This window comes from Barbatula barbatula (genome assembly GCF_947034865.1).
Source record: "Barbatula barbatula genome assembly, chromosome: 9".
In the NCBI taxonomy this organism is placed as follows: Eukaryota; Metazoa; Chordata; class Actinopteri; order Cypriniformes; family Nemacheilidae; genus Barbatula; species Barbatula barbatula.
Window position 1 is genome coordinate 24,918,575 of NC_136772.1, and position 27,944 is coordinate 24,946,518.

Sequence of the window (27,944 nt, forward strand, 5' to 3'; positions counted from 1 at the left end):
ACACATAAACACACATAAACACACTAAACACCATGACTCAAACTCCAGCGAGTTCTGTTTTGTTCTCTTCATGTTACACCTGAGACTTTAAAGCATGAATGATGTGTTTGGTTCTGTGTGATTCACATGTTAACTTCTCTGTGTTCTCAGTCAGCGATGCAGTTCATTGTGAATTATATGCCGGAGGATGTTGTGACAGCAAAGGTCAAAAGTGATGCCAGTTTACTGTGGAGCATCAGTCCGGCCAGCAGACAAGCCATGATCCATGAACTCAACAACTCCACACACTTCTACATCACACTGCGATGGGCTATACTACGGTAAACATCTCACACACACACACACACATCTGATCACAGATGATTGACAGCTGCTTCACGAGTATCTTCACGTCAGATTCATCATCTAACAGATTTCCATAAATGTGAAGCAATTCTCTTAAATGTTTGTATTTACGGGTTATAGTTATTGAAGAAAGATTTCAGGAACACAAGTGTGTAACCTGTAGTGTGTGTGACTGTGGTGCAGAAATACATCTCTGGTGATGAACGAGGAGGCTGTTGGTGAACGAACGGTGAAATATGACGACGTTACGCTAAAACAAGAGCTAGTGTCCATGCTGAGAGGAACACAGAGCCGTCCGCTGTGAGTCTGCTCTCTCTCTGTCTGTCTGTCTGTCTGTCTGTCTGTCTCTCTCTCTATCTATCTCTCTTTCTCTCTCTTTCTCTCTCTCTCTGTCTCTCTGTCTCTGTCTCTCTCTCTCTCCTCTCTCTCTCTCCTCTCTCTCTCTGTCTCTCTCTCTCTCTCTCTCTCTCTCTCTCTCTCTCTCTCTCTCTCTCTCTCTCTCTGTCTCTGTCTCTGTCTCTGTCTCTTCTCTGTCTCTCTCTCTCTCTCTCTCTCTGTCTCTCTGTCTCTCTGTCTCTCTCCTCTCTCTCTCTCTCTCTCTCTCTGTCTTCTCTCTCTCTCTCTCTCTCTCTCTTTGTCTCTCTCTCTCTCTCTCTGTCTCTGTCTCTGATGGCTTTTCTCCCCAGTATGTATGAGATCTTGTCCTGTTTTTGTGTCAGTGTTGTGTGTGTTGTGTGTGTTGTGTCAGTGTTGTGTCAGTGTTGTGTGTGTTGTGCTGGTTGTCGCTCTTCTGTCGTGACAGGACTTGACGTATCTCGCCGTCAGGTTTGAGCTGATGGGCTTTTTCTCCCAGTATGTATGAGATCTTGTCCTGTTGTTGAAACTGCTTGAAGTCTTTGTGGAAGTTTGTGAACTGGGGGAAGAATGTTTCTCTGATGTCCGTATAGTTTGGACACGAGGTTAAGAAGTGCAGCTCTGTTTCCACTTGTCTCTGTGTGCAGTGTGGACACAGTTGCTCTTCTCTTGGAGTCCATGTCTGTCTGTGTCGGCCCGTCTCCACAGTGAGCTTGTGTTCACTGAGTCTGTACATGGTCAACACTTTTCTTAGTTTAGGGTCTGATACGCTTTTGAGGTATTCTGCCGCTTTATATTCTCTGTTTAATGACCGATAGCATTCAAGTTTACTTTGCTGAGCTGTTGCTTCTGTCCAGTGTTTGAGATATTTTTCTTTTTGTGTTTTTATCATTTGGTTAATTCTGGCTGGAGTTTGGGCTTCAGTTGGACACCGTTTGGGGTTTTAGAGTTAGTTCTGAGATCAGTTGGATGAGACAACTTTTCTCTGGGTTCAGCTCCTGATGACGTAAGGCTTTGTGATGGAGGGATTCTGTATCGCTGTTCTTAAGGTGGTTATAGAATTTAATCGCTCTTTTCTGTGTTTTAATTATTAGAGGATATAGTCCTAATTCTGCTCTGCAGGCGTTGTTTGGGGTTTTGCGTTGTACCCGTAGAATGTTTTTACACATTTCTGTTTGCAGAGTCTCAGTTGGGTGTTTGTCCCATTTGGTGAACTCTTGGTTGGTGAGGGGACCCAAACCTCACATCCATAAAGTGCTATTGGTTCTATAACGGATTGGATTATTTTAAGCCAAATTCCAGCTGGGATGTGGATTTTTATATTCCTTTTGATAGCGTAAAAAGCTCTTCGTGCCTTGTCTCTCAGGTCGTTCACTGCCTTGTTTAAGTTTCCGGTGTTACTGATGTTTATACCGAGATATGTGTAGTTTTGGGTTTGCTCTAAAGGCACATTGTTGAGTTTAATGTTGTGATGTTGGTTTTGCCGACTATGCCTTTTCTGGAATATCATAACTTTGGTCTTTTTAAGGTTCACTGATAGCGCCCATGTTTGACAGAAAGTGTGCAGGATGTCTAGATGTTGCTGTAGACCCTCTTTTGTGGGTGACAGCAGCACCAGATCATCTGCAAACAGAAGGCATTTCACTTCAGTGTCTAGTAGGATGGGACCGGGTGCTGGTGACTGTTCTAAAGCCCGAGCTAATTCATTAATGTAGATGTTAAATAGAGTAGGACTCAGACTACAGCCCTGTCTTACTCCACGACTCTGGGAGAGGAAGTCTGTGTGCTTGTTGCCTATTTTAACTGCAAATTTGTTATCCGTGAACATTGATTTGATGATGTCGTAGGTTTTTCCTCCAATGCCGCATTGAATAAGCTGAAAGAAAAGGCCCTCATGCCAGATTGAGTCAAAAGCTTTTTTAAAGTCAACAAAGCATGAAAAGAGTTTTCCTTTATTTCCTTTCTTGGTCAATTAGAGTATGAAGGGTATAAATATGATCTGATGTGCGGTATTTTGGTTGGAAACCGATTTGGCATTTTCTCAGAATGTTTCTGTCATTTAGAAAGTTGGTGAGTCGGCTGTTTAGGATGTTACAGAAGAGTTTACCTAAGTTGCTGTTTACGCATATTCCGCGGTAGTTATTTGGGTCGAATTTGTCTCCGCTTTTATGGATTGGGGTAATAAGACCTCGGTTCCAGATGCTGGGGAATATACCTGTATTAAGGATGCCATCAATACCGCTTGCTTTTCTGGATTTAAATTTGCATATATTATCGCATAGTTCCTCTAGTGTAATTTGGTAATCTAAAGGGTTTTGGTAATCTTTAATAGTTGATTCTCTCTCTCTCTCTCTCTCTCTCTCTCTCTGTCTGTCTGTCTGTCTGTCTGTCTGTCTGTCTGTCTCTCTCTCTCTCTCTCTCTCTCTCTCTCTCTCTCTCTCTCTCTCTCTCTCTCTCTCTCTGTCTGTCTGTCTGTCTGTCTGTCTGTCTGTCTCTCTGTCTCTCTGTCTCTGTCTCTCTCTCTGTCTCTCTGTCCCTCTCTCTGTCCCTCTCTCTCTCTCTCTCTCTCTCTCTGTCTGTCTGTCTGTCTGTCTGTCTGTCTCTCTCTCTCTCTCTCTCTCTCTGTCTCTCTGTCTCTCTCTCTCTCTCTCTCTCTCTCTCTCTCTCTCTCTCTCTGTCTGTCTGTCTGTCTGTCTGTCTCTCTCTCTCTCTCTGTCTCTCTCTCTCTCTCTCTCTCTCTGTCTCTCTCTCTCTATCATAAACTCATTCTGCTCTCTGTCAGCATGCTTGAAAACCTGCTGCCAAAATACATCCGAGGATCATCCGGACCAAACGCTAAACTGGCACATCGACTTTATGTGGGTGAGTGATGAAGACCTTCAGATGATGGTCACGTGATGTGATGCATGTCTCACTGAATCTGTTCACTTCACAGAACCTTCCCTACGCTCTGACGAGCCTCATCTGCAGTTCTTCCGTCCTCTGTCTGTCAATCTGCAGCGGGCCAATGGGAGCTCTTCAGAGGCGGGTCAGCAGTGGTGGGTGGTGAAGGAATGTTCTCTCAGCACGTGTCACAGCATTGAGCTGGTGTTGTTTAATGACAAAGTCAGCCCGTCCAGCGTGGGATTTCTGGCTGGATACGGGTGAGACTCATGAAGACATTCACTCATGTATCTGCAGACCAGAGCCGATCCTCCCTAAACGCAGACTACGAAGGGTGCATGTGGCCTCTGCACCACCAGGCGGCCCCCTTGAGTACCCAATCAAAAACACTAGAATGTAAACAAGTTACAATATATGGTTTACAAAGGCCTCACATTAATATACACATTTCTAACTTCAATAGCATTTAAAGGCAATGAAAAAGCAGCTGTACAGTGTTCTCGCGGGTGTTTTCATGCATTTACGCATTCTTTTTGACAGCTGGATGGTTCCAGAGCGACGCGTTAATTTAGGTAAATAATTATTTACATTTTTATTTCTTATAGTTTACAGTTGTGTTCATCACAGAGGTTTGCTTAGGAGCCCAGACGTCTAGGATCGGCTCTGCTGCACACACACACACACACACACACACAGATCTGTCTGCCACGTACACACTGTTCATTCCTTCATTTGACCTAACACAAACATCCTCTTTCAGTCTAGACAGGATTAAACCTTGAGATTATGTTTTTCTTTACAGAGTCGTGGGTCTGTACATGTCTATAGTTCTGGTCATCGGTAAGTTTGTGCGCGAGTTCTTCACAGGAATCTGTCGGTCCATCATGTACGAGGAGCTGCCGTGTGTGGACCGCGTGCTGAAGCTGTGTAATGATATTTTTATCGTGAGAGAGACGGGTGAAATGGAGATGGAGGAGCAGCTGTTTGAGAAGCTCATATTCCTGTATCGCTCACCAGAGACCATGATCAAAATGACACGCGAGAAGAAAAAACTGTAGATTTCAACCGGCGCACACATCCGGCGACATGATCAACATTGAAGAAAAGACTTTACTCAGTACAATGCATGTGTTCTGTGCTCGCTGTCATCACGTGAAACACATTGACTGTCATTTGTGTGTCATTCCTGTAGCATGAAAGATAAACACATTCTACCGTTCAGATGAGAGTTAAAATAATAAACAACGACGTGTTAAAGTAACTGCTCCCAAAATGTTTTCATTGTTTTCATGTCATTTCAAAGCCATAAAACACAAACATAAAACAGGTCTTTCAGCCAGAAATGCTTCTTCTATGGCATCATGAAGTTTCTTTTATTTGTCCCTGAAAACATACTTTTTAAATGTTGTTTTATTGCCGTGTTCTCTGCTGCAGGTGTAAATGTCGTCTGTTCCTCAGACATGAATGTACAATTATTTCAATAACAAATTATTTGACTTAGAATATGAAAGAATGTAACAGAAGAAAACTGTTGAGATCCACGTGTGCACATCATATCAAGAATGATTCTCGGTCCACTGCATGCCTGTATTTGTTTGACACGTTCAGTTTGACGTGACTTCAACATCCATCAGAATGAGCACAAATCCCTGAAAGAGAGTCACAACAGGAGGTAAACATCAGGACATCACTGACCTTACAGTCAATATGAAACAGAATGTAGGGATCTGGTTCTGCTGGACAATTGTCTGGATCAAAGTCAAATGCTAACTGCTAATCGCTGTTATCCCGGCTCCGCCCTCGCACCATGACTCACGACAGGAAGTGAAGAGAGGTCATTATGGCTGGAGATGGTCGTGTGATATTACTCTATATCAGCATGGCTGTGATCAGGGTCGAAGATAATCACAGCCGCCCATCGCACAACTCCAAGAGCGATATAGCATTTATACAACAGTTTAGATGAATCAGGAACAACACCACAGTGTCTTTAAAACCCTTCGTTCTTTAAGGAAAATGGGGCCGTGGAGATCTGAAACTGTTTGGCTGACCACAATTTCCAGATCATTTGCGATTTACATCTGAAAGAGAGACGGTTTCTGTACGTACACGTTCTCAATCACACGTACACACTTGGAGATCGTAAAATCTAATTTAAGACCGCATCTACACATCATTTTATAAATGAGGGTCCCAGATCAGAGTTATACATACACTGTCAAAACATCTGTAGAAATTACAGTATCACTGGCATACTGGTACATTTACATTTATGTAATTTACTGGCAACAGTTTTGTCAAAGATAAATCATCATTAAACATTAACAAGTCTAGAAATAAGAAAAAAAAGATCAAATAAAAGCCTCATGCAAAGAAAAAAAAGCTTTTCTGGTTCCCAGAATTCTTTGCATGAGGCTGTTTTTTTATCGTTTTCTTTCTGTAAAGGAGTAAGTTCATAAGCTTAATAACACCGTGATGTGATGATGACAAACACCAGCTCTCACATTCTTCATGATGATGTTGGTCTCACTCAGACTGAAGCCCTGCGGTACAGGTAACTTCACTCCCGTCTGGAGGTGTTCTGAAATCAATCAATTAACACCCATTCATTGGACAACGGTTGCATTTGTTTTCAAATAAACATCGAATTCAATGTTTATGTACAGAATTCTTACCATTTAATTTTGGAAGAACAAACATGTTCACTGCCATCTTTAGTACTTGTTCAAGTGCTTCTGTCTGTAACACATTACACAAATAAAACACAACCTCATTACATCATTCATTCATAATAATAATAATATTAATAATAATAATAATAATAGTGAGTTATGCTTGCGCACATTGCAGGCAGATCTCACCTTAAAATCACCGATTTCAGAAGATCCGAGAGTCAGAGTTAAACTTCATGCAGTGATCAGGACAGAAGAGTTTTCATGTTTTAATAAGAATAATTCATCTGAACACAGTTCAAACGCAGCAGTGAAACTCACTTGTTCATTTTGAAAGCTGCGGTCAGATGTTGAGTTTGAATCTGAGCGTTTCCACTGAAGAATCCGTTCTGCAGGAGGAGGAGATCTCATATTATCTCAACTGATTTTACGTCACACATTATTACTGTAGTGCCAGGTTATGTGTGTCATCAAGACTCAGGGTCTATAGCAGAGGCGTTTTCAGGTGCGTTGTTTGCACGTTGCTATTTTGAGGAACTGAATATAGACCAACTCAGACCTGATCTAAAGTCTAAAGGCAGCGGCACTATTTTGATTGATGTAATCAACCTTGAAAATGCGTCTCAGGTCGGGTCCACAACGAGCTTTCACTTGACTTATTAGACAGAGAGAAGCGCAACAGCACAAACATGCCAAATATAAAAATAAACACATTACAATGTAAAAAAACAGCAAAAGAGCAATTCCATGAAAAGATTAAGTTTAGCTAACAGTCTTTACTCGACTAACAGCACAGATATTCACATTTGCTGGTTCATATCCATGTGAGATCTCTCTTCAGGTTTCTAAAGCATTTGTTTTATTTTTCATAGTCAGATAATGTTCAGGATTGTCAGAACCATAACGCTTCATATTCCTCATGAATTAAAGGACACATGAAAATTTTAATGAAACGACTTCTTTATGCATAAAGAGTCATCTCTTCTCCATTCATTGGGTATTATTGCTTCAGGTTTGTGCATTTTATTTCACAGAAATCCTACAAAGTTTGTCGTCTCCCAAAAAACGCGTCTTTTTTGTCACATCCATAACGCATGTTTATTTCCCTTTTTAAAATAGAAAATCTGTTCATAGAGAGACATTTTTTAATGTTTAGACTCTATCAACAAGGGTTTAGTCAAATATAAATAGATGGTTTAATATATTCATAACTAATTCATTCACTGAGCATTTTTATGTCACATCCATAACGCTGGAATTGCCCAAAAGTGTATTCGGACACATCCCCTTAGTGTTCAAATGTAGTTTGTGGTGTTAATGCTGTATGTGTATGTGACTTAAAGCTCTTTCTCCTCTTACTCTTGTATGTATACAGCTGGTGTACCTTCTTTAAAAGCAGGAGAGTCTGCGAGAGCGTGTAGTCCTTCAAGAACATTATACTGTATGGTGAATCCAGTAGAGATGTTTCTGTGTGTGCGTTTGTGTGTAAGCTCACCACGTCCAGTCTGAAGAGAGGAATCAGAGTGCCGTCACGTTGAACGGCAGAGAACTTTGCTGAAGCGGGAACATGAACACTCATCTCTCCTGGACTGAAGGAGAACATCAGCGTCTCACTGGCGTATAACATCACCTGCATCTTCATGTCTGGATATAATGTAGACAGCTGAACACAAATCACACTCCGCATCAATAACTTCTGTACTTTCACGGCACTGTCACATACTCATTGATTTAGTCTGCAAATTGAGCCACTGCTAAAGTGTTATATTGGTGTACTGTCTTTATAAATCATGTTTGTGTGTGAGTTACAGTATATATTAGACGGAGACGTCTCACCTGAAGATGCTTTATTAACAAATTATTGAAACATTATTGAAGGACCTTCATTCTCCACTGGGCTCTTTTACTTCTTAATCAATCAAAGTCATTGTTTTCAAAAACATGATGTTGTCAATCCTTTATTTAGTTAAATAACCAATTATTAGCGTCACAATGCTAATCTTTTTTCAAGTGACTCTAAAGGTTTTGACCGGTAGATATGAAGTCTGGAGATCTACTGACCTGTGGGATGAAGACGCTGAACTGGCTGGTGTTCAGATGGATCGGTGAACTCTTGGGTATCTATGATTGACACTTTTATAGGTTCATACACGTTTAAAATAAGTTCTTAGCCCACTGTTCTTTAGTATTGATTTCACATTAAACGCATTATCTGTGCTGTCTGTTCTTTTCTCACCATGTCATCTGTGATGTGGATGTGAAGCAGTCCGCCGCTGAAGTATGAATACACAGCTGAATTCATGAAGAACTCTGACAGACCCACACACATCATGTAGTCTTCTGTGGACGGCAGGTCAAACACTTCAGGAGAGAACGGCGGTTCAGACGGAGAACTGATGCTGTAGAATTCACCCTGACACAACAACAACATTCAAATGACAAATATATTACGCACACATTAATATGTCTTGTAGTTGCAGTGGAGACTGGGGCATTTTCCATTTTTGTGAATATTTTTTATGTAAAGTTTCTCTTTTTGCACTGATTCTCACAGGCTCGAGCATTAAATGTATGGAGAGCTCATCTCAATGTAGTTCCCAAAAACATTAGTTTGTGTGTTAAAAACCAAGTAAACCTGTGACTGATGATAGTGAACTTTACCTTCATGTCTAACTGAAAGCTATTATCTGTCACGATGGGAGAAGACGTCAGAGGAATACTCAGATAGATATACTGATCCACAGCTACCTTCACTGCAACACAACACACATCAATATCTCTGCATTCTAAGAATAATAATCTGACATTACAGTCATCACACACTAGTCTCACATATGAGAAACGAGAGAATTCTTCTCAGAGGAATACATGAAACTAGCTTTAAAAAACACTCATAGCTTTTCAATATTATTTGTTGTAAGAAGAACGTCACAGTGTTGATTCTGTATTATTTGCGCTGCTGCGTTTCTTCTCTGTCAAATGTATGTTTGTGCTGTTTGTGTTTGCGATGAGTACCAGACATCTGATGAAGGTGTTCCTCTACACCAGCAATCACTTGATTTACTGCTGGACAAATCTATAACACATGACAACAGCACAATCACAACAAGTCATGATGTTCATCAAGTATATTTATCTAGAAACATGACAAACCTGCTGACGTAACATATCTGCAATCTGTCCTCTAAACTGCCTGACAAACGGCTGAAAGATAAAACTGCAGCAAACACACACATATGAACACACGGTTAAATAATCTACAGCACACACACACACGCTTAAATCATCATCTCCAGCACACACACATGAACACATGCTTAAATCATCATCTCCAGCACACACACATGAACACATGCTTAAATCATCATCTCCAGCACACACACACACACACACACACACACACACACACGCTTAAATCATCATCTCCAGCACACACACACACACACACACACACGCTTAAATCATCATCTCCAGCACACACACACACACACACACATGAACACATGCTTAAATCATCATCTCCAGCACACACACATGAACACATGCTTAAATCATCATCTCCAGCACACACACATGAACACATGCTTAAATCATCATCTCCAGCACACACACACACACACACACACACGCTTAAATCATCATCTCCAGCACACACACACACACACGCTTAAATCATCATCTCCAGCACACACACACACACACACACGCTTAAATCAATATCTCCAGCACACACACATGAACACACGCTTAAATCATCATCTCCAGCACACACACACACACACACACACGCTTAAATCATCATCTCCAGCACACACACACACACACACACACACGCTTAAATCATCATCTCCAGCACACACACACACACACACGCTTAAATCATCATCTCCAGCACACACACACACACACGCTTAAATCAATATCTCCAGCACACACACATGAACACACGCTTAAATCATCATCTCCAGCACACACACATGAACACACGCTTAAATCATCATCTCCAGCACACACACATGAACACATGCTTAAATCATCATCTCCAGCACACACACATGAACACATGCTTAAATCATCATCTCCAGCACACACACATGAACACACGCTTAAATCATCATCTCCAGCACACACACATGAACACACGCTTAAATCATCATCTCCAGCACACACACATGAACACACGCTTAAATCATCATCTCCAGCACACACACATGAACACACGCTTAAATCATCATCTCCAGCACACACACATGAACACACGCTTAAATCATCATCTCCAGCACACACACATGAACACATGCTTAAATCATCATCTCCAGCACACACACATGAACACACGCTTAAATCATCATCTCCAGCACACACACACACACAAACACACACGAAATCAAGTTCTGATACTCTTCACAGTTATTGTCAGTATTTAAACAGGACTGGACACACCTCGCTCCTCCATGAAAGTTGATGCCCACACCTGTGACGTCAGCAGTACAGGAGATGATGGAGATGAAGAGACGAGCAGATTCATCATCACTGAACTCAAGCAGTGTGTTGATATTAATACTATTCACCTGCAGATCAAATGAACCGCCATCATGACTGCACACAGAGAGAGAGAGAGAGAGAGAGAGAGAGAGAGAGAGCTGTGTCACTCATTCATAATAAATGATGGATGGATGGATGGATGGATGGATGGATGGATGGATGGATGGATGGATGGATGGATGGATGACTTACATGATGCCGAAGTGTGTGGCCCAGCCGCCGGTGACAGCCAATGAGAGCTGAGTAATCTTGACAGATACACCTGTTCCCTGCACAAACGCCGGTGTAAAACCTGCAATGCTGCTCTGCACAATCTGCATACTACACACAACACAACACAACATTCAGTGTAATGACAATCCGTCCAGCACATGTCATGGTGATATACCTGCAGGTATTATAAACACTTTAATCACACATTACAGCCTCCACTGAACATCTGAACATTTGTTTTATTTAAAGCTTTTACTCTAATAACATTCATGAGATGATGAGACATCAGACACTGGTTTATTTCTGTATCATTTCTGTTACGGCTCGTACAGCTTTCTGACGTTGTGTATTTGTTTGTGTACTTGCTTTGAGAGGGTGTAGTCTATAGTGCCGATGCCGATGTCCACATCACCATGAACCTCTGGAAGTCCAGTGCTCCTCAGTTTCTGCTCGATCCACACAGACATCATCTGAGACCCTGACAAACACAACACACCGCACATGTACCATCATAACTGCAGGAGACAGATGCTGATGTCTGTGATGTCAACTTTACTACAGGATTTGATCGGAAGCTTCAAAGGATTTCTAAAACACAACACTCATCTTATCTTAGAAGTTAGAAATGCTGTGTAGTGTTGTGTAGCTCTCACCGTGTGTGAGACTCTTGTGTGTCAGTAGAGTTTGAAGTGCAGGATGATCTGCACGTGTTTGTGTTAACATGAGGAAGAAGAAAACAAGCGTCTGCATCTTTCATCTCCTCCTGCTGCTGATGACAATATAAACGTCTGTTAACACAAGAACATTAAGAGAGATGACACATGCTGTTATAATATAAAACAATATAGAGCTCATGTTAGGTCATGCAAAAGAGAAAAAAGACTACTACTTTATTCGATTCATCCAGAAATAACATTATATTTATTCTAACGATTGATGAAAACTGTCAAAAGCTAATTCGTGTCTTTTTGAATCATTTGTTATTGTGTGTAAACTGTGAGGTCAATGTCAAATGTTGACAGTGTAAATATTCAGATAGACACTAATAGACTGATGGCATTATTTTTTAAAGCAGAACTGAACTGTTGCACAAGTGCCTCAAGCTTTTCACAGTCGTGTAGTTTTGCAGGTTTTGAAGTTTCTTCAGCAATAATAATCAAACAGACTCAGTGATGTTGAGATCAGATCTCTGTGTCTGTTTTCATGCAGAAATCTAATAAAGGTTCATTTATTTATAGAGCACATTTAAAAACCGCCCCAGGCCGACCAAAGTGCAATAATACTGAGACACACATGTCTTTTAAAACATAATAGAAATTAAAACAAACAAACCAGATGCCAAGAATAACAATCAAGGATTATAGGCAAAAGGAGAGAATAAATAAATTTTTAAATGAGACTGAATTCAATCAAAAATGAAGCCGATCTAATATAAAGTGGGATCTTATTCCATAGTGTAGGACCAGCCACTTCAAAAGCACAGTGACCCTGAGATTCAGATCTGAGAGTATACGTGTAAAAGGTCGGACAGCTGAGGTTCTGTACTTGAGGAGAGTTGAATTGATCTAAGGGACCAAGGTCGATATCACGGTTTGCTCTAGATTCTGAGGGGTTCTGAAATCTCATTGGATTATTACAAATAAGAACTAAAGAAATGTTTGGCGGTGTAAACTAATATTTCCCACTGTCACGCACAAGATATAAATAACATGCTTTAAACAATTTTTATTGGGTAGACTGTACATCACTTCCTTAAACCACAGAGAACTGAAACACATTATTTAAAGAACACCCGAAACGCGCCTTACACTTCACGCTTTCACACACAGGATTCATTTACATTTACATTTACATTTACATTTAGTCATTTAGCAGACGCTTTTATCCAAAGCGACTTACAGATGAGGAAACATTGGAAGCAATTATAACAACATAGGCAACAAAATACATAAGTGCATCAAACTAGTCCATTAAAGCCCAGCACAGTATACAAAGCTAAGAATAGTGAGGTTAGTAATGATTTTTTTTAAGGAAAGGGAAAAGAATTAGGAAAAATTCAGCCAAGAGCCTGGACTAGGACTTGCGTAGAGTGCTCCGAAAGGAAAGGTCTAATTTTCCTAATGTTGTAGAGGATGAATCTACAGGACCGGGTGGTGCTGGCAACATGACTTGTTAGGTTAAGCCGATCATCGATTGCCACCCCCAGGTTTCTGGCTATGCTGGACGGTGTAATCGTTGATGAGCCTAGTTGAATGGCAAGGTTGTGGTGAATCTTTGGGTTGGCTGGGATCACAAGCAGTTCCGTTTTTGCAAGGTTTAGCTGCAGGTGATGATCCTTCATCCAAAGCGAGATGTCACTCAGGCATGCCGCGATGCGAGCAGCGACGGTCGGATCGTCCGGTTGAAATGACAAGTAGAGTTGTGTGTCGTCGGCATAGCAGTGATAGGAGAAGCCATGCTTCTGAATGACCGAGCCGAGGGATGTCATGTAAATGGAGAAGAATAGCGGTCCAAGCACTGAGCCCTGTGGCACCCCCGTGTTGAGCTGTTGGGACGTGGAGACCTCATCTCTCCAGGATACTCTGAATGACCTACCCGAGAGGTAGGACTCAAACCATTGCAACGCCATTCCAGAGACATCCAGGATTCCAGGATTCAACTCTTTATAAATGAGTGTTCACACACATACTGTAGAATCTTTGAATAAAAACATATCTGATATTGAGTTTTGACACGGCTCTCTTGATTCTGATCGCAACTCTCCAAGATGTGTTATTCCCCGATAACAACCGCACAAAACTGATAACACAGGAACATCCCGGTACAGAAAGTGCTTTTCACATGTGTACACATTAACACAACAATTAACATTAAAATTATTAAATTACATTGCATGTTCTTCTTGTTTAAAGGGGTCATAAGACCTGTTTTAGATGTGGGCGGTCCCAGTCAAATCATACTATGAGCGGATGTAGATTTGTGGGGGTGTGGCTACACGAGGCGTTTCAGGCAGATCTGGGTGAGCATTCGCTTTAAGATAGAACGCATCTTTTGTTCCCACAGTTTCATTTTACGTGTCTAATACATGCATAGGCAAATTATAACACACCAAAGACACAGAAAAACACGTATTCGCGCTACATGACCCCTTTAATCTTTCTTTCTTGCCTTAAATCCCAGAAGGTCGGCAGTCACAACAAATCATCTCATGAAATATTTTAGTCACACCATGTCTACGTCTACACCTACTTTTAAAAATCTAAATCACAAAATTTGGAGATGCAAGATTTCTGAAGGACAGCAGCGATATGGTTTTCAGTTCATGTATTTTAGTCTGGAACTGGACTTAAGACCTCTGATTTTAACACACAGAAACAAGAGTCTAGATGTGATGTGACTGAACTAACTAACATGATGTCTGATGTTTCTTTATGAACCGACACTAACCTTAGACTAGTCTTACTAGTTACTCATCTAATTATTTTCTTCATAACTTCTTTATTTGTAAGTAAGAGTGAGTGTTTTGACATAGAGACAATGAGGCTCTGTTGACACATAATTCAGATATATTTCTATATTTACAAATGCAAAACCTTTGCAGTGACAAAAGCTATGAGTAAGGGTTTTTAATATTTGAGTCATATTTAAAAGCAGTATACACAAGCGCTGGAATACGAAGACATAAAAGACAACAGACCTGATGTTGACCGTCAGTCAGCTTGTGTGTGTGTGCGCTCAGAGATTTAAATACTCTCATTGCGTTCTTTAGTTCCTCATCGTGTGTATGGGTGTGTTTTTCCTCATACCGAGCAAAGATTTATAGACTGTGATACACTTTTGTGTTTTTACACTCATTTTTCATTCCCTCCAAACATCTCCATCTATTTCAAATGAATTGATATTGAGGGACTTCATGCCCTATAAACTCCCTGAACACACATTCAGTATGTCATGACTCATCTTGTGTGATTCTCAGAGCACTTCTCATCCATGTGTTTCTTCATCATCATCATCATGATCTATCTGCTGGTGTCAGATGAATGTTTGATACAGTATGTGATGCGTTTCTTCTTTCAGTGCTGTATGGTTTCCTGCTAAACTTTTAACCTTTGCTTCCTGTTTGTGTTTCGCTTCATTTGTTGCGCTCTTGTGTTTTTTTTCTGTTGCTTCCCTGTTTGTCAATCATGTCTCATCTTGCTCTTTTCACCCTGAACAACATCTCCAAACATTTCATCTACATGTTGCTTGTAATCCATCAAGTCTTCTGAGATAAAATTAGATTTCTCTTAAACACAAATGCTTGAGGTTGTTTCTTCATTTCGTGTGCAGTAATTCGAATTTTCTTATTCCTTCAACTAGGTGAGTCAGCCCAGACAAACCCAACGCCCAGAGAGGCATGAGGTACTTTGCAAAGTATTTTATCGTCGTTTAATCTGCATCATAAGCAATGAGAAAAGGCGCTCTTTCCTCCTACACACAGAGTTTATATATGATTCAAACATGACACCCCCTCCCTTTGCCCCCAGCAAGAATCCCGAGCTGGTTTACGAGAAGTCATGCCCGTTATCCCAAACAGAACATCTTGGCCCCTTCTCGAGGGCAAAGTCAGAGTGGTATGAAGCGTATAGAGAAAAAACATTATAAACATTTTAAAGAAAACAAAGATAAACACTTCATGAAGCAAGGATAGAATAACAGGAATGAAAAACAAAGATAAACACTTCAAAAACATAAAGACCAACACGTCATGAAGCAAGACTAGAAAAAGTCCATTACATTCCCCCCTTTTATAATATATGCTAACAAAAAACTTTATACTTCGACCTTGTAAGATGAGCATCGCCCTTTCAGTCAGGACCACTTACGTTTGAAAACAGATTTTATTGAATATTAAGCATCTATTTGGTGTTGGGGTTATGGTCCTGTTCTGGGCCGACTACACACGCTCGTCCGGCACGATTTCCTGGACAGGGCGGGGAGATCAGAGAGTCGAAACCCCCCTGGGTATGGAACAGAACCATGATAACACCAGGACTCTTTTCGCTACTGTAGACAGACTGACAAACCCCCCAAGCCAGATTCCCAGTGAAATGCTCTCAGACAGCAAGTGCAGTGAGTTTGCATCTTTCTTCTCTGATAAAATCAATAATATTAGAAAGGTGATCAGCACATCCTTGAGTAGCGCTGGGGTCAGGCAGATCACACCACATCCTGAGAAAGTAGTTACAATGTCTGATTTTGAAGAAATTGATGGCAAAAATTTGGAAGAAACCGTTCAACACCTTAAAACATCAACCTGCGCCCTTGACGCACCTCCCACATCTTTTTTCAAAAGTGTGTTAAACTGTTTAGAAGCAGATCTCCTAGATGTGGTAAATGCCTCACTTCTCTCTGGAAGTTTCCCAAACTCCCTGAAAACTGCTGTTGTCAAACCCCTTCTGAAAAAGAGCAATCTGGATAAGACCATATTAAACAACTATAGACCGATCTCAAATCTTCCCTTCATAGGTAAGATAATTGAAAAAGTTGTCTTCAACCAGCTGAACAAATTCTTAAGCTCAAACGGATACTTTGACAATTTTCAATCTGGGTTCCGCCCGCATCACAGCACAGAGACAGCGCTCATTAAGATAGTAAACGACATTCGCTTAAGTACTGATTCAGGCAAATTATCCGTGCTGGTCCTACTCGACCTCAGTGCTGCATTTGACACGGTCGATCACAACATACTTATAGACAGGCTGGAAAACTGGGTGGGGCTTTCTGGGATAGTCCTAAAATGGTTCAGGTCAAACCTAGAAGCAAGAGGTTATTATGTGAGTATAGGTGACCATAAGTCTGAGTGGACATCCATGACATGCGGAGTCCCTGAAGGCTCAATTCTTGCGCCTCTCCTATTCAACCTGTACATGCTCCCAATGAGCCAAATAATGAGAAATAACCAAATTGCTTACCACAGTTAGCAGACGACACACAGATATACTTAGCCCTATCGCCTAATGATTACAGCCCCATTGACTCCCTGCTCAAATGCATTGATGAAATAAATAGTTGGATGTGCCAAAACTTTCTTCAGTTAAACAAAGACAAAACTGAAGTCATTGCATTTGGAAATAAAGATGAAGTTCTCAAGGTGAACGCCGTACCTTCAATCTAAAGGTCAAACAACAAAAAATCAAGTCAGGAATCTCGGTGTGTCTCTAGAGTCAGATCTTAGCTTCAGTAGTCATGTCAAAGCAATAACTAAATCAGCATACTATCATCTGAAAAATATTGCAAGAATTAGATGCTTTGTTTCCAGTCAAGACTTAGAGAAACTAGTGCATGCTTTCATCACCAGCAGGGTGGATTATTGTAATGGACTCCTTACTGGCCTCCCCAAAAAGACCATAAGACAGATGCAGCTCATACAGAACGCTGCGGCACGGATTCTGAGCAGAACCAGAAAATATGATCATATCACACCAGTCCTCAGGTCTTTACACTGGCTTCCAGTTACATATAGGATAGATTTTAAAGTTTTATTACTGGTATATAAATCGTTCAATGGCCTAGGACCTCAATACATTGCAGATATGCTCATTGAATACAGACCCAAAAGAACACTCAGGTCATTAGGATCGTATCAGCTAGAAATACCAAGGGTTCTCTCCAAGCAAGGAGAGTCTGCATTTAGCTATTATGCGAGCCGCAGCTGGAACCAGCTTCCAGAAGAGATCAGATGTGCTCCCACAGTAGCCACATTCAAATCCAGACTCAAAACACATCTGTTTAACTTTGCATTTGATTAATGTGCCACTGTGCCTCTGACCGTCCGACTGTTTGTGCTGTACTTTATTTTATTTATTATCTGTTCTAAACTATATTTTATTTTATTTTTATTCTTAACTGGTTAATTTTTATTTTTCTTATTTGTTCTAAACTTTGTAATTTTATTTTTTGTCCTTAACTGGTTACTTTTATTTTTCTTATTTCTTAACTGTTTTATCAAATGGATAGTTTTAATTTCTTCTATGTAAAGCACTTTGAATTGCCATTGTGTATGAAATGTGCTATACAAATAAACTTGCCTTGCCTTGCCTTGATATACATACATGTGATACACAAACGCATAATCACTGAACCAGAGATTTTATTTAGTAAATGAGGTGAAGCTGGGGATGGAGGGGGGGATGATTCGGTGAGTTACTGCCAAGACTGTGATGCGGAATGAATGGGAATTTAAATGCTGCGCTGTGGTGTGTGTCGGATTAGGATTGGTCCATGTCAGAACAGCTGACTGTCAGCTGGAGCAATCTGAATTGACGTGACCTACCTGAACTAACATGATGCTTGATTTCTCTTACAGGTTTCATTCTTCTATCTAAACAGTTCTTAAAATAGTGAATTAAACATGGTAACATAATCATAACCAAAAACAACCTTACAAGAATCTGCAAAACCACCTGCTTGAGCACCACTCCCCAACCTTGGCAATTCCACCACTTCAACAGGCTGTTTACTCATATCATCCGGCTTCCTGAATGTAGAAACAACAACTGACCCGAGCATTTTGCACACAGCATATCTAAAACTAACCTACTCTGCAATCCTAATTCCCTACTTCCAAACCATTCAATTCTGTACTCTACTTACCACCTGGTTCTCTGCACTCTGTCTTTTCTTCGGCCTTGATGGTGCTGTTTGCAACTGTCAACAGGGTTGTGACTTTGCAGGATAATTGACCCTTCAGCCTCTTCCAGTCCTCTAATCTCAGAGGACTGACTTTCCATGCCTGCTCGAGTTGCATACACCACCAACAGCTCTCCACTTCTTCTGCCTCTTTTTCTGCACTTATCTTAAACCTTCGTCACCTGCTTAAATCTTCCATATTCCCACTCTTATTTGGGAAGTTGCACCCATTCCCTCATAGTTAAAATTTTTCTGAGTTAGAGCTAGTCGAAAACACTTTCTTTTGGCTTTTTATTTGGCCGTCCCAGGGGACATAATAGCCCACATTTTCAAAATGTATTGCCTTATCCACCACATCACGTACCTCTACACAAATACATATTCGTTCCCCAGTACCTAGCAGAATTAGGGTCCCACTGTCCCTCCCCATACCATTTTATAAAACCTCAGAATATAGGGTTGCACACAAACTAAATGTATTTTCCTTCTTCCTCTCTAATTTCTCGGGGTCCGATGCGTCCTGACCTGAACAGTTGATTCCCTTTGTGAGCTCCAGCAATGCCGCTCCACCTGTCGCTTGAGTCAGCACGACCATTGCGACGAGCCATGTGGATGCAATTGTGATGGGCCTACTGTTGGGGTTTTCACTCCTTGGATACCCCTTTTTGCAATGGGAGGCGTGTCTTTTCCACGACTTCCTCCTAAAATATTTGACTACCACAAAGTCTCCTGGCTGGAAGCTGTGTAGTGATTTGTCAGCTCTGTCTGCTACTGCTCTTTTGACCTGCACAGATATTTTTGAGAGCAAAAACACATTGCCTGTAACATCCCGCTTTTTGAAGCGTGGTCTGAACAATAAGTGGCATGTGCGGCACTGGTGCTGGTGGAGACACAGGTGGGGGCACTGGAGCTGCCTCGATCGGGTCTGGGATCGGGTTCAGACGTCGGTGAGGAGGGACACAATCATCCTCCGGTTGGTGTTTGTAAGATGTCATAGATGGGTGTAAAGGAGACAGAGGGGTTAAATCATTATATTCAGGCAAAACAGGGTACAATGGAGTTTTCGGTGGTGAGGGTGTATGACACGGCGGTGGGAGTTCTTCCAAAGCCTTTTCTTTAAAAACATGGTCACGTCTATTTGCTTCCCTCTCCCATTACTCTAAACATTTACATGCTTCATCATATTTTTCTCGTTCTTTTCTAGACATTTTAGATATGTCTTTTTTTCCCCATGTGTTCTCTTATTTTCTCTAATTTAGTGGTACTGAATGTACCGTTTTCTGGAAAGTCCATATTATCCATATTGTCTTCTGAGTAGTCTCTTCTCTCTTTTCAGACTGTTTAATTTTGAGTAGTCACTTCTCTCTTTTCAGACTGTTTAATTTTGAGTAGTCACTTCTCTCTTTTCTTCAGACTGTTTAATTTTGAGTAGTCACTTCTCTCTTTTCTTCAGACTGTTTAATTTTGAGTAGTCACTTTTCTTTTCTTCAGACTGTTTAATTTTGAGTAGTCACTTCTCTCTTTTCTTCAGACTGTTTAATTTTGAGTAGTCACTTTTCTTTTCTTCAGACTGTTTAATTTTGAGTAGTCACTTCTCTCTTTTCATACTGTTTAATTTTGAGTAGTCATTTCTCTTTTCTTCAGACTGTTTAATTTTGAGTAGTCACTTTCCTTTTCTTCAGACTGTTTAATTTTGAGTAGTCACTTTTCTTTTCTTCAGATTGTTTAATTTTGAGTAGTCACTTCTCTTTTCTTCAGATATAAATATATTTGACTCACCGCTTTTCACGTTTAGTACCCTGCAGTGAGTTCTTTTGGGATCACGTCAGCTTGGAGTCCGGAGTAGAGTTCTCTCGTCCATGTATGGGGTTAGAGCTGGATTTGCTATGTCAACTCCAGTCCATTCTCCGTCAGCCTTGTGATCCCATCCTCGTTGCCAAATTGTCGTGGAATTTTCGTATTCCTTAAACTAGGTGAGTCAGCCCAGACAAACGCAATGCACAAAGAGGCATGAGGTACTTGCAAAGTATTTTATTGTCGTTTAATCTGCATCATAAGCAATGAGCATGGTGCAGAAAAAGGCCCTCCTCTCTCCTGCACACACGCATTTCATGAACCAAGGATAGACTAACAGGAATGAAAAACAAAGATAAACACTTCAAAAACATAAAGACCAACACGTCATGAAGCAAGACTAGAAAATGTCCATTACAAATTCCATCAGAACACTTTAGGGTAACACAATCCAGTTTAATATTTGAAAACAGTGAAGGTGTGTTTATATTGCATTGATAATTAAAATTGTGTAGAATGTGTAGTTTTGTTCACTGCAGGAAACTTGAGGCCAAAATAATTCAGTTAGATTTATGGAAAAATAAGATCACTTCTTTATACACCTCACCTAAAGGATTATTAGGAACACCTGTTCAATTTCTCATTAATGCAATTATCTAATCAACCAAGCACATGGCAGTTGCTTCAAAGCATTTAGGGGTGTGGTGCTGGTCAAGACAATCTCCTGAACTCCAAACTGAATGTCAGAATGGGAAAGAAATGTGATTTAAGCTAATTTGAGCGTGGCATGGTTGTTGGTGCCAGACGGGCTGTTTGAGTATTTCACAATCTGCTCAGTAACTGGGATTTTCATACACAACTATTTACTAGGGTTTACAAAGAATTGTGTGAAAAGGGAAAAACATCCAGTATGCGGCAGTCCTGTGGGGGAAAATGCCTTGTTGATGCTAGAGGTCAGAGGAGAACGGGCCGACTGATTCAAGCTGATAGAAGAGCAACTTTGACTGAAATATCCACTCGTTACAACCAAGGTATGCAGCAAAGCATTTGTGAAGCCACAACACGCACAACCTTGAGGCGGATGGGCTACAACAGCACAAGACCCCTCCGGGTACCACTCATCTCCACTACAAATAGGAAAAAGAGGGTACAATTTGCACGAGCTCACCAAAATTGGACAGTTGAAGACTGGAAAAATGTTGCCTGGTCTGATGAGTCTCGATTTCTGTTGAGACATTCAGATGATAGTCAGAATTTGGCGTAAACAGAATGAGAACATGGATCCATCATGCCTTGTTACCACTGTGCAGGCTGGTGGTGGTGGTGTAATGGTGTGGGGGATGTTTCTTGGCACACTTTAGGCCTCTTAGTGCCAGTGACGGTTCTAGACAAAATTTACTAGGGGGGCCAAGGAGGGGCCAGTGTTTAACCAGAGGGGCACATAAAAAAAATTGCAGAAAATGATTTTTAAAGATTATAAACTTTATTTTACTTTACAATCATATAAACATTTATTTTGTACGGTAGTGCAAGAGTGAGTGCAGGTGCAAAAGAGGTAGGGCCATAAAAAATAAAAAATGCATCCAGGGTACAACAATGTGCCATTTCCTATTGTGGACAGTTGAGTCCACACTTAACTTGGCATAACAATGCTGGATCAATTATACCAGTTTGGCCTGAAGCTCCATTTTCTGTCCCCCATCAAAGTGGTTGGGAATATATTCAAGATGGCAGGGCAAGACTGGTACATCATTCTTGGACTTGCTGATATCTGTAGAAAGATGTACAGTAAACACACATTTAATGACTTATGCATGTATATCGACATGTATTTCAATTTATAAGCCAAGTATTTACTTAAAAAAATAAACATTAGAGTCATATTGTCACAAAAAGGAATTTACAGCAAAAAGCACCATTTTAAGGACACACAGTAGGCCAACAAGGAAATTATCATTGCACTGTTTTGCAAATACTAAAGACCTTCTTCATCACAAACCTGATGGTGCAGTACTTGATCCACATGGATCCATTTTCTGTCCCTCTGGCTGTTCCCCTCTCTGTCCCTGTATATTTTCTTCCTCCTCACCCTCTTCTTCATGCTCATCACCCTCTGGAATTTCCCTCTCTGTGTCAGAGCCCTTACTTTAATCACATGCTCTCTCTCCAACCTCCACTGACTCATCTGTAGGGTGACCAGACGTCCCGTTTTTCCCAGGACAGTCACGTACTTCAACTCTAATTTTAGTGTCCCGACTTATTATGAAAAGAGCATGATTTGTCCCGTATTTCATTGTTAATATATTTTTTTTTTCCTGAGTGATAGCGTGCGTGAGTAGCTTACTCCTCTCATACGGAATAGCTTAATAAAACTAGCAAATCACCTCATAGTATATTTTTGAGAAAAAAAATTCATCCAATAAGAGAAGGCAGAAGGACAATTCAATTCCATCCAATCAAAATTCCCCCAATCATTCTCAACTTGCAGTTAGTTAGTGAAGGCGGAATCCGACATCAAGTGTAATGTATACGAGACGAGACCACGGATAAGCTTAATTGACTCACTCAAGTTCAAAGATGTCAAAGAAGCGTTCCTGTACATTCAACAACGATCTTCGGAAAGAGTTTAAATTTCTCAAAAGAGAGTCACAATCAGAGGCAAGCAAATTAAGATGCGACATTTGCGGGGCTCGCTTTTCTATTACTCACGGAGGCCGAGCCGACATTACGCAGCATATGCACACAAAAAAGCACATGGACGCTGCTAAAAGTAAGTGTGCTACTCCAAGTGTCAGCGAATTATTTGTGAAGCAAAGTTGCGAATCTGATAAAGTACATGCAAGTGAAGGACTTTTTGGATACCATTCTGTTATTCATGGCCATAGTTTTCGGTCAGCTCACTGCACTGCAAAATTGATAATTTTCTACATTTATTTTTTTTACATAGCTAACAATATTATTAAGTGTAAATACTTGTATGTGTGCAGTAGGTGTTGTGGGTCTGTGGGTTTCTGTGACTGTCCCGTATTCCACTCTGAGAAATCTGGTCACCCTACTCATCTGGCTCCCCCTCTTCCTGCTCCTCAACACCTTGATTTGTTTCTCTCACTTTTTTGTTTATTCGGGCAAAAAAGGATGCTATTTCCCTTCCTCGTTTCATGATAACTATAAGAAAAATAAGGGGCATGCATTACATTTCTTTGCCTATTATGGGAACATGTGTGCAATATATGTACACAATTAAGGATACAACTTTGTAAATATAACATGTAATGCTATTTTTGTCTTCATTTATAAATATTGCAGTATATTGAAAAATATAAGCACTAGTTTCCTATATATGGAAATGCATTATGTAATGTATCCCATTACATTTTGAAGTATATTCCCATTTATTTTTGTTGTGTAGACCTAGTAGCAAGGATACTGATATTTAGATATTCGCTTCTGCTTCAATAAGTTTGCTTAGATATGAATATGTTTCTAAACATATCGAAACCAGACATTTACAAACTTTATTTTATTATCAATGTAAGGAACAAAAGTAACATGGTTATGTGCAAGAACAACAAGTCACTTATGAGATCAAATCGTTTTTTCTTACCTTCGACTCTTGCACCAGGAGAAATTGTAGCTCCGCTCTCCAAGAGTAGTTGCTGAGCCGAGCAGCACCGCAGGCGGCTACAGTGTTTGGGTGCGCCGCTTTAATTCACTCGTGTAGAACGTTGAGTCGTATTAGTTCCGCTTTTGGCGCTTGCATGTAAAATCATAATTAATTGATACTTATTTTTTGGTCAGCACGGGGGTGGCCACGGGGGTGGCCAGGGACATTTCTACAGAGGCACGGGCCTCCCTAGGCCTCCGTGTAGAACCGCCACTGCTAAGTACCAATTGGGCATCGTTTACATGCCACAGCCTACCTGAGCATTGTTTCTGACCATGTCCATCCCTTTATGACCACCATGTACCCATCCTCTGATGGCTACTTCCAGCAGGATAATGCACCATGTCACAAAGCTCGAATCATTTCAATTTGGTTTCTTGAACATGACAATGAGTTCATTGTACTAAAATTGCCCCCACAGTCACCAGATCTCAACCCAATAGAGCATCTTTGGGATGTGGTGGAACAGGAGCTTCATGCCCTGGATGTGCATCCCACAAATCTCCATCAACTGCAAGATCCTATCAATATGGGCCAACATTTCTAAAGAATGCTTTCAGCACCCTGTTGAATCAATGCCACGTAGAATTAAGGCAGTTCTGAAGGCGAAAGGGGGTCAAACACAGTATTAGTATGGTGTTCCTAATAATCCTTTAGGTGAGTGTATATATATATAAATCATGTTTTTTTTATTGTACATTCCAATGAAAATCAATCAAACTGCAGTTGGTTTGTTTTGATTTAAGCCGTAATAACTCAAATCCGCTAAACTTACACAATAAAAACATGATTTTTGAAAACGTTATCTCCTTTTGGAAACAAACTCTTCATATGTTCTGTTTCTAAGGTCCAAAGTAAATGTCACCGGGTGAACAAACCAGGAACCAAAAAGATTTCGACTCGTTGCTAAGGAGAAGAAATGCCGGTGTGACACCGGGCCGGCTCTGGGTTTACACATCCTGGCTCTCGACCATAATGAGCGCCAATTGAAGCCAATGATTAGCGCTTCATTGAAGCATGTGCTCGGACAAAAAAAGAGTATAAAGAGAGGGGCTGGAAGCACAGTAAGGAAGAAGGGGAGAGAATGTTCTGGCAGTCGTGAAGCTCTGCACGAGTGCTCGAGCGGACTACAGCAGCGACAGTGAGTGGCGGTAGGTGTCGGAAAGCTGAAGTTTAAGGCCTGATCGGTGTTCCATGTTGGGTCTCCCGAGGCATGCTCATTAAGTGAGTCTTGAAGAGAACACGAACAGCAACGCAACGAAGTAAGTGAGAAAATTACGCAGAGAAAGAAGGAGAGTGACTGGCCGAAAAGAGATTGGAAACCCGCTGTAGGATTTATGTGATTTACCGGGGAAAAGTTAAGTGCACCCTGTTATGAATCACCTTCTTGAGAAACCCATATGGGAAGATTTGCCATCGTCAGTGTGCGACTAACCTGTGTTTGTGGGCAGTGTGTGTTATCCTGTTGACAGAGCGAAGGACAGTAACTGCACCGGCTGGGAAGATCACTGAATCCGTGTACATCTTCTGAAACCATCATTCCTTCGATCATTCACCCTATGAAGAGAAACGAGTTGATTAATCGCTGTGAAGATAGAGTGAGTTTGTAGTGTCTGAAAGAGTGAAACCAACACGTGTGAGGATTTACAAGAGTGATTTATGCACAAGTGTGGTGAGATCAAACAACTGTTTTCTCTAAGTCTCTGATGGATGAAACTGGTCCATAACGTTGAAGATTCTTTCAAACTGAACTGTTCCCTCAGTTGTGTCCAGGTCCCTAGGATTGTGTGCATGGTGCGGAGGAGGAAACACTCAACTCACCTTTGTTGCCACAGTTTACGAGCACTGTACCCTACACCAAAGAAATTCCAGTCTCACTATTTCTCCCAACGATGCCGTTCTACTACACACAGAGCGAGAGCGAAGGCTGGTAAAGTACCCCGTTTCCGTGTCACCTACTACTGTCCATCTCACTGTCGAATTGTCCGTCCCTTGCAGGGAGCAAAGAGGAAGCTACTGCTGAGAGTTGAGTGGTGGCTCTGTGAGCACGTCAACGAATCCGAACCTGGAAGCTGCCTGTCCTGCGAGTCTGACGACAAGGGAAGTCCCTGTCTGTCCCACGAGCCCACCCAGAGAGGAATATACTTACCTGAAGAACCGAAAAGTACCTACCAGCACCCCCCTCCTCATTTCATCAAGGCTACAGCCACGAGCATCCCCACCCCTGCTTTTATCCCTTTTTAAACTTAATAAAAACTCACCTTTTAAACTTGTTGTCTGCCTCTTGGTGTCCTCTGGTGTCTGCTCCTCCGGAGTGTGGTAAATAACCCTCGGCCCTGTCACCGGGTGACATAAAAGTGGCACTTTTGGTGTAACTTCATACCACAAAATATTAATTTACTAGTACATTTGATAGATATTTGTTAAATGAATAATTTGAAATCGTTTTCCTCAGTTAACTGACTGGAGCTCCCCGTGTGTTAATGGTTTTTAATGCACACCCTCCAGCCAATCAGAATCTAGCATTCAAACAGACCATGGTATAAAACATAAATAAGTATATGGTTTGGACACTGTCACTGTTTTGATTCTCAAGGTAATAAACAGGCACAGAAATCAAACACTGAAACTTGACTATAATTCTCTCAGCAGTTATTGTTCACGTGAAACATCTTTTATAAGACCAGCGATCATCTGTATGTTCTTCATGCTCGTGTCTGAGTGTTTTGGCAGAGTAAAGTCTTCTCAGATTAACATCTATCAGTGCGGTGACCTTCAGTTGATATTATTCATGTCATTTCCTCGTGTTATATGAGCAGGTGATGATTGTTGTGGAGTGTTTATTCAGCGCTTTATCCTCAGTGAGTCTCAACTTCTCCAGACACGTTTTTCTCAAAGTAATATTAGAAAAGTGACTGATGATCATGCTCATAAACATGAAACATTCCTGTCTGGGCCACACGGAGCCTCAATGAAGGTCAACATTATTGCAGGTCAACTCAAACATTGTTTACATTAGATATATTGCACAGATACGCAATAGTATATTACGTCACTACACTTGAACACACATCGTGTCTGATCTCATGAGACTGAACTGAACATTTGAGACAGGGAAACGTGTTATTTATTTTGATCTATATTGATCAGTCATCTTTTATTTACTTCATAGTGATAGGGATGTTCCCTATGAAGGGTCCTGGTTGAGCTTTGGCTAATGCTGACATTACGTTCACATCGCGTCTGCATGAAGGTAAAGAGCAGAAAAAAATCTTGTTATAATCACGTTGAGGATGAGTGTAATCCTAGTGAATGAAAGCGATTTAAACACTTGAGGTCATATGAAGAATCATATGAGAGAGTTTCTTCAGTCTCCCGTCTAATGGGCATTAAAACCTATTTTGTTTGTAATAAACTACAAACCTAAAGAGAAGGTCAAGCTGATTTGTACATGTGCAAGTTAAACTACTTAATAGTTTACTGTGGTATAGTCTACTAGAGAAGATAAATACAACAGTAATGTAATATATCGGATGTGAGTAGTATACACATACAGTGCCTTGCGAAAGTATTCGGCCCCCTTGAACTTTTTGACCTTTTGCCACATTTCAGGCTTCAAACATAAAGATATAAAACTGTAATTTTTTGTGAAGAATCAACAACATGTGGGACACAATCATGAAGTGGAACGAAATTTATTGGATATTTTAAACCTTTTTAACAAATACAAAACTGAATTAAAGCTGCAAGCAGCATTTAGCGGGTTCGAGCACTTTTAAGGCATCCAAAGCATCTTTGCCTTC

At 40.8% G+C, this 27,944-nt stretch overlaps 2 protein-coding genes across 4 annotated transcripts in view; one reads left to right on the plus strand and one right to left on the minus strand.

The window, feature by feature from the left end:
• LOC306899046 (piezo-type mechanosensitive ion channel component 2) overlaps positions 1-4,659 on the plus strand; it is a gene marked incomplete at its 5' end in the record, with an annotated part of 37,889 nt that extends 33,230 nt beyond the window's left edge. Inside the window, 5 exons of the mRNA XM_079464996.1 lie at positions 151-320; positions 529-645; positions 3,482-3,561; positions 3,635-3,842; positions 4,385-4,659. Of these exons, the coding sequence (XP_079321122.1) occupies positions 151-320; positions 529-645; positions 3,482-3,561; positions 3,635-3,842; positions 4,385-4,640 (831 nt within the window). The 3' untranslated portion in view covers positions 4,641-4,659. The remainder of the gene's footprint in view (positions 1-150; positions 321-528; positions 646-3,481; positions 3,562-3,634; positions 3,843-4,384) is intronic.
• On the minus strand, positions 4,154-25,651 carry bpifcl (BPI fold containing family C, like). Of its 3 annotated transcripts, none has more exons than XM_079464259.1 (16): positions 14,710-14,776; positions 11,666-11,800; positions 11,379-11,490; positions 10,992-11,120; positions 10,698-10,853; positions 9,408-9,471; positions 9,270-9,330; positions 8,916-9,007; positions 8,491-8,667; positions 8,316-8,375; positions 7,750-7,917; positions 6,576-6,643; positions 6,444-6,486; positions 6,258-6,321; positions 6,087-6,163; positions 4,154-5,231 (listed from the first exon to the last, which is right to left on the minus strand). In XM_079464259.1, the coding sequence occupies exons 2-16, from the start codon at positions 11,760-11,762 to the stop codon at positions 5,187-5,189; spliced, it is 1,413 nt and encodes a 470-aa protein (XP_079320385.1). In that variant the 5' UTR covers positions 11,763-11,800; positions 14,710-14,776; the 3' UTR covers positions 4,154-5,186. The 3 variants fall into 3 exon arrangements, with proteins under 3 accessions (XP_079320385.1, XP_079320387.1, XP_079320386.1); XM_079464261.1 differs by lacking the exon at positions 14,710-14,776 and adding an exon at positions 25,577-25,651 and having other exon boundaries at positions 4,836-5,231; XM_079464260.1 differs by having other exon boundaries at positions 4,836-5,231; positions 11,666-11,778; positions 14,710-14,749.
• Between the last annotated feature and the right edge of the window lie 2,293 nt (positions 25,652-27,944).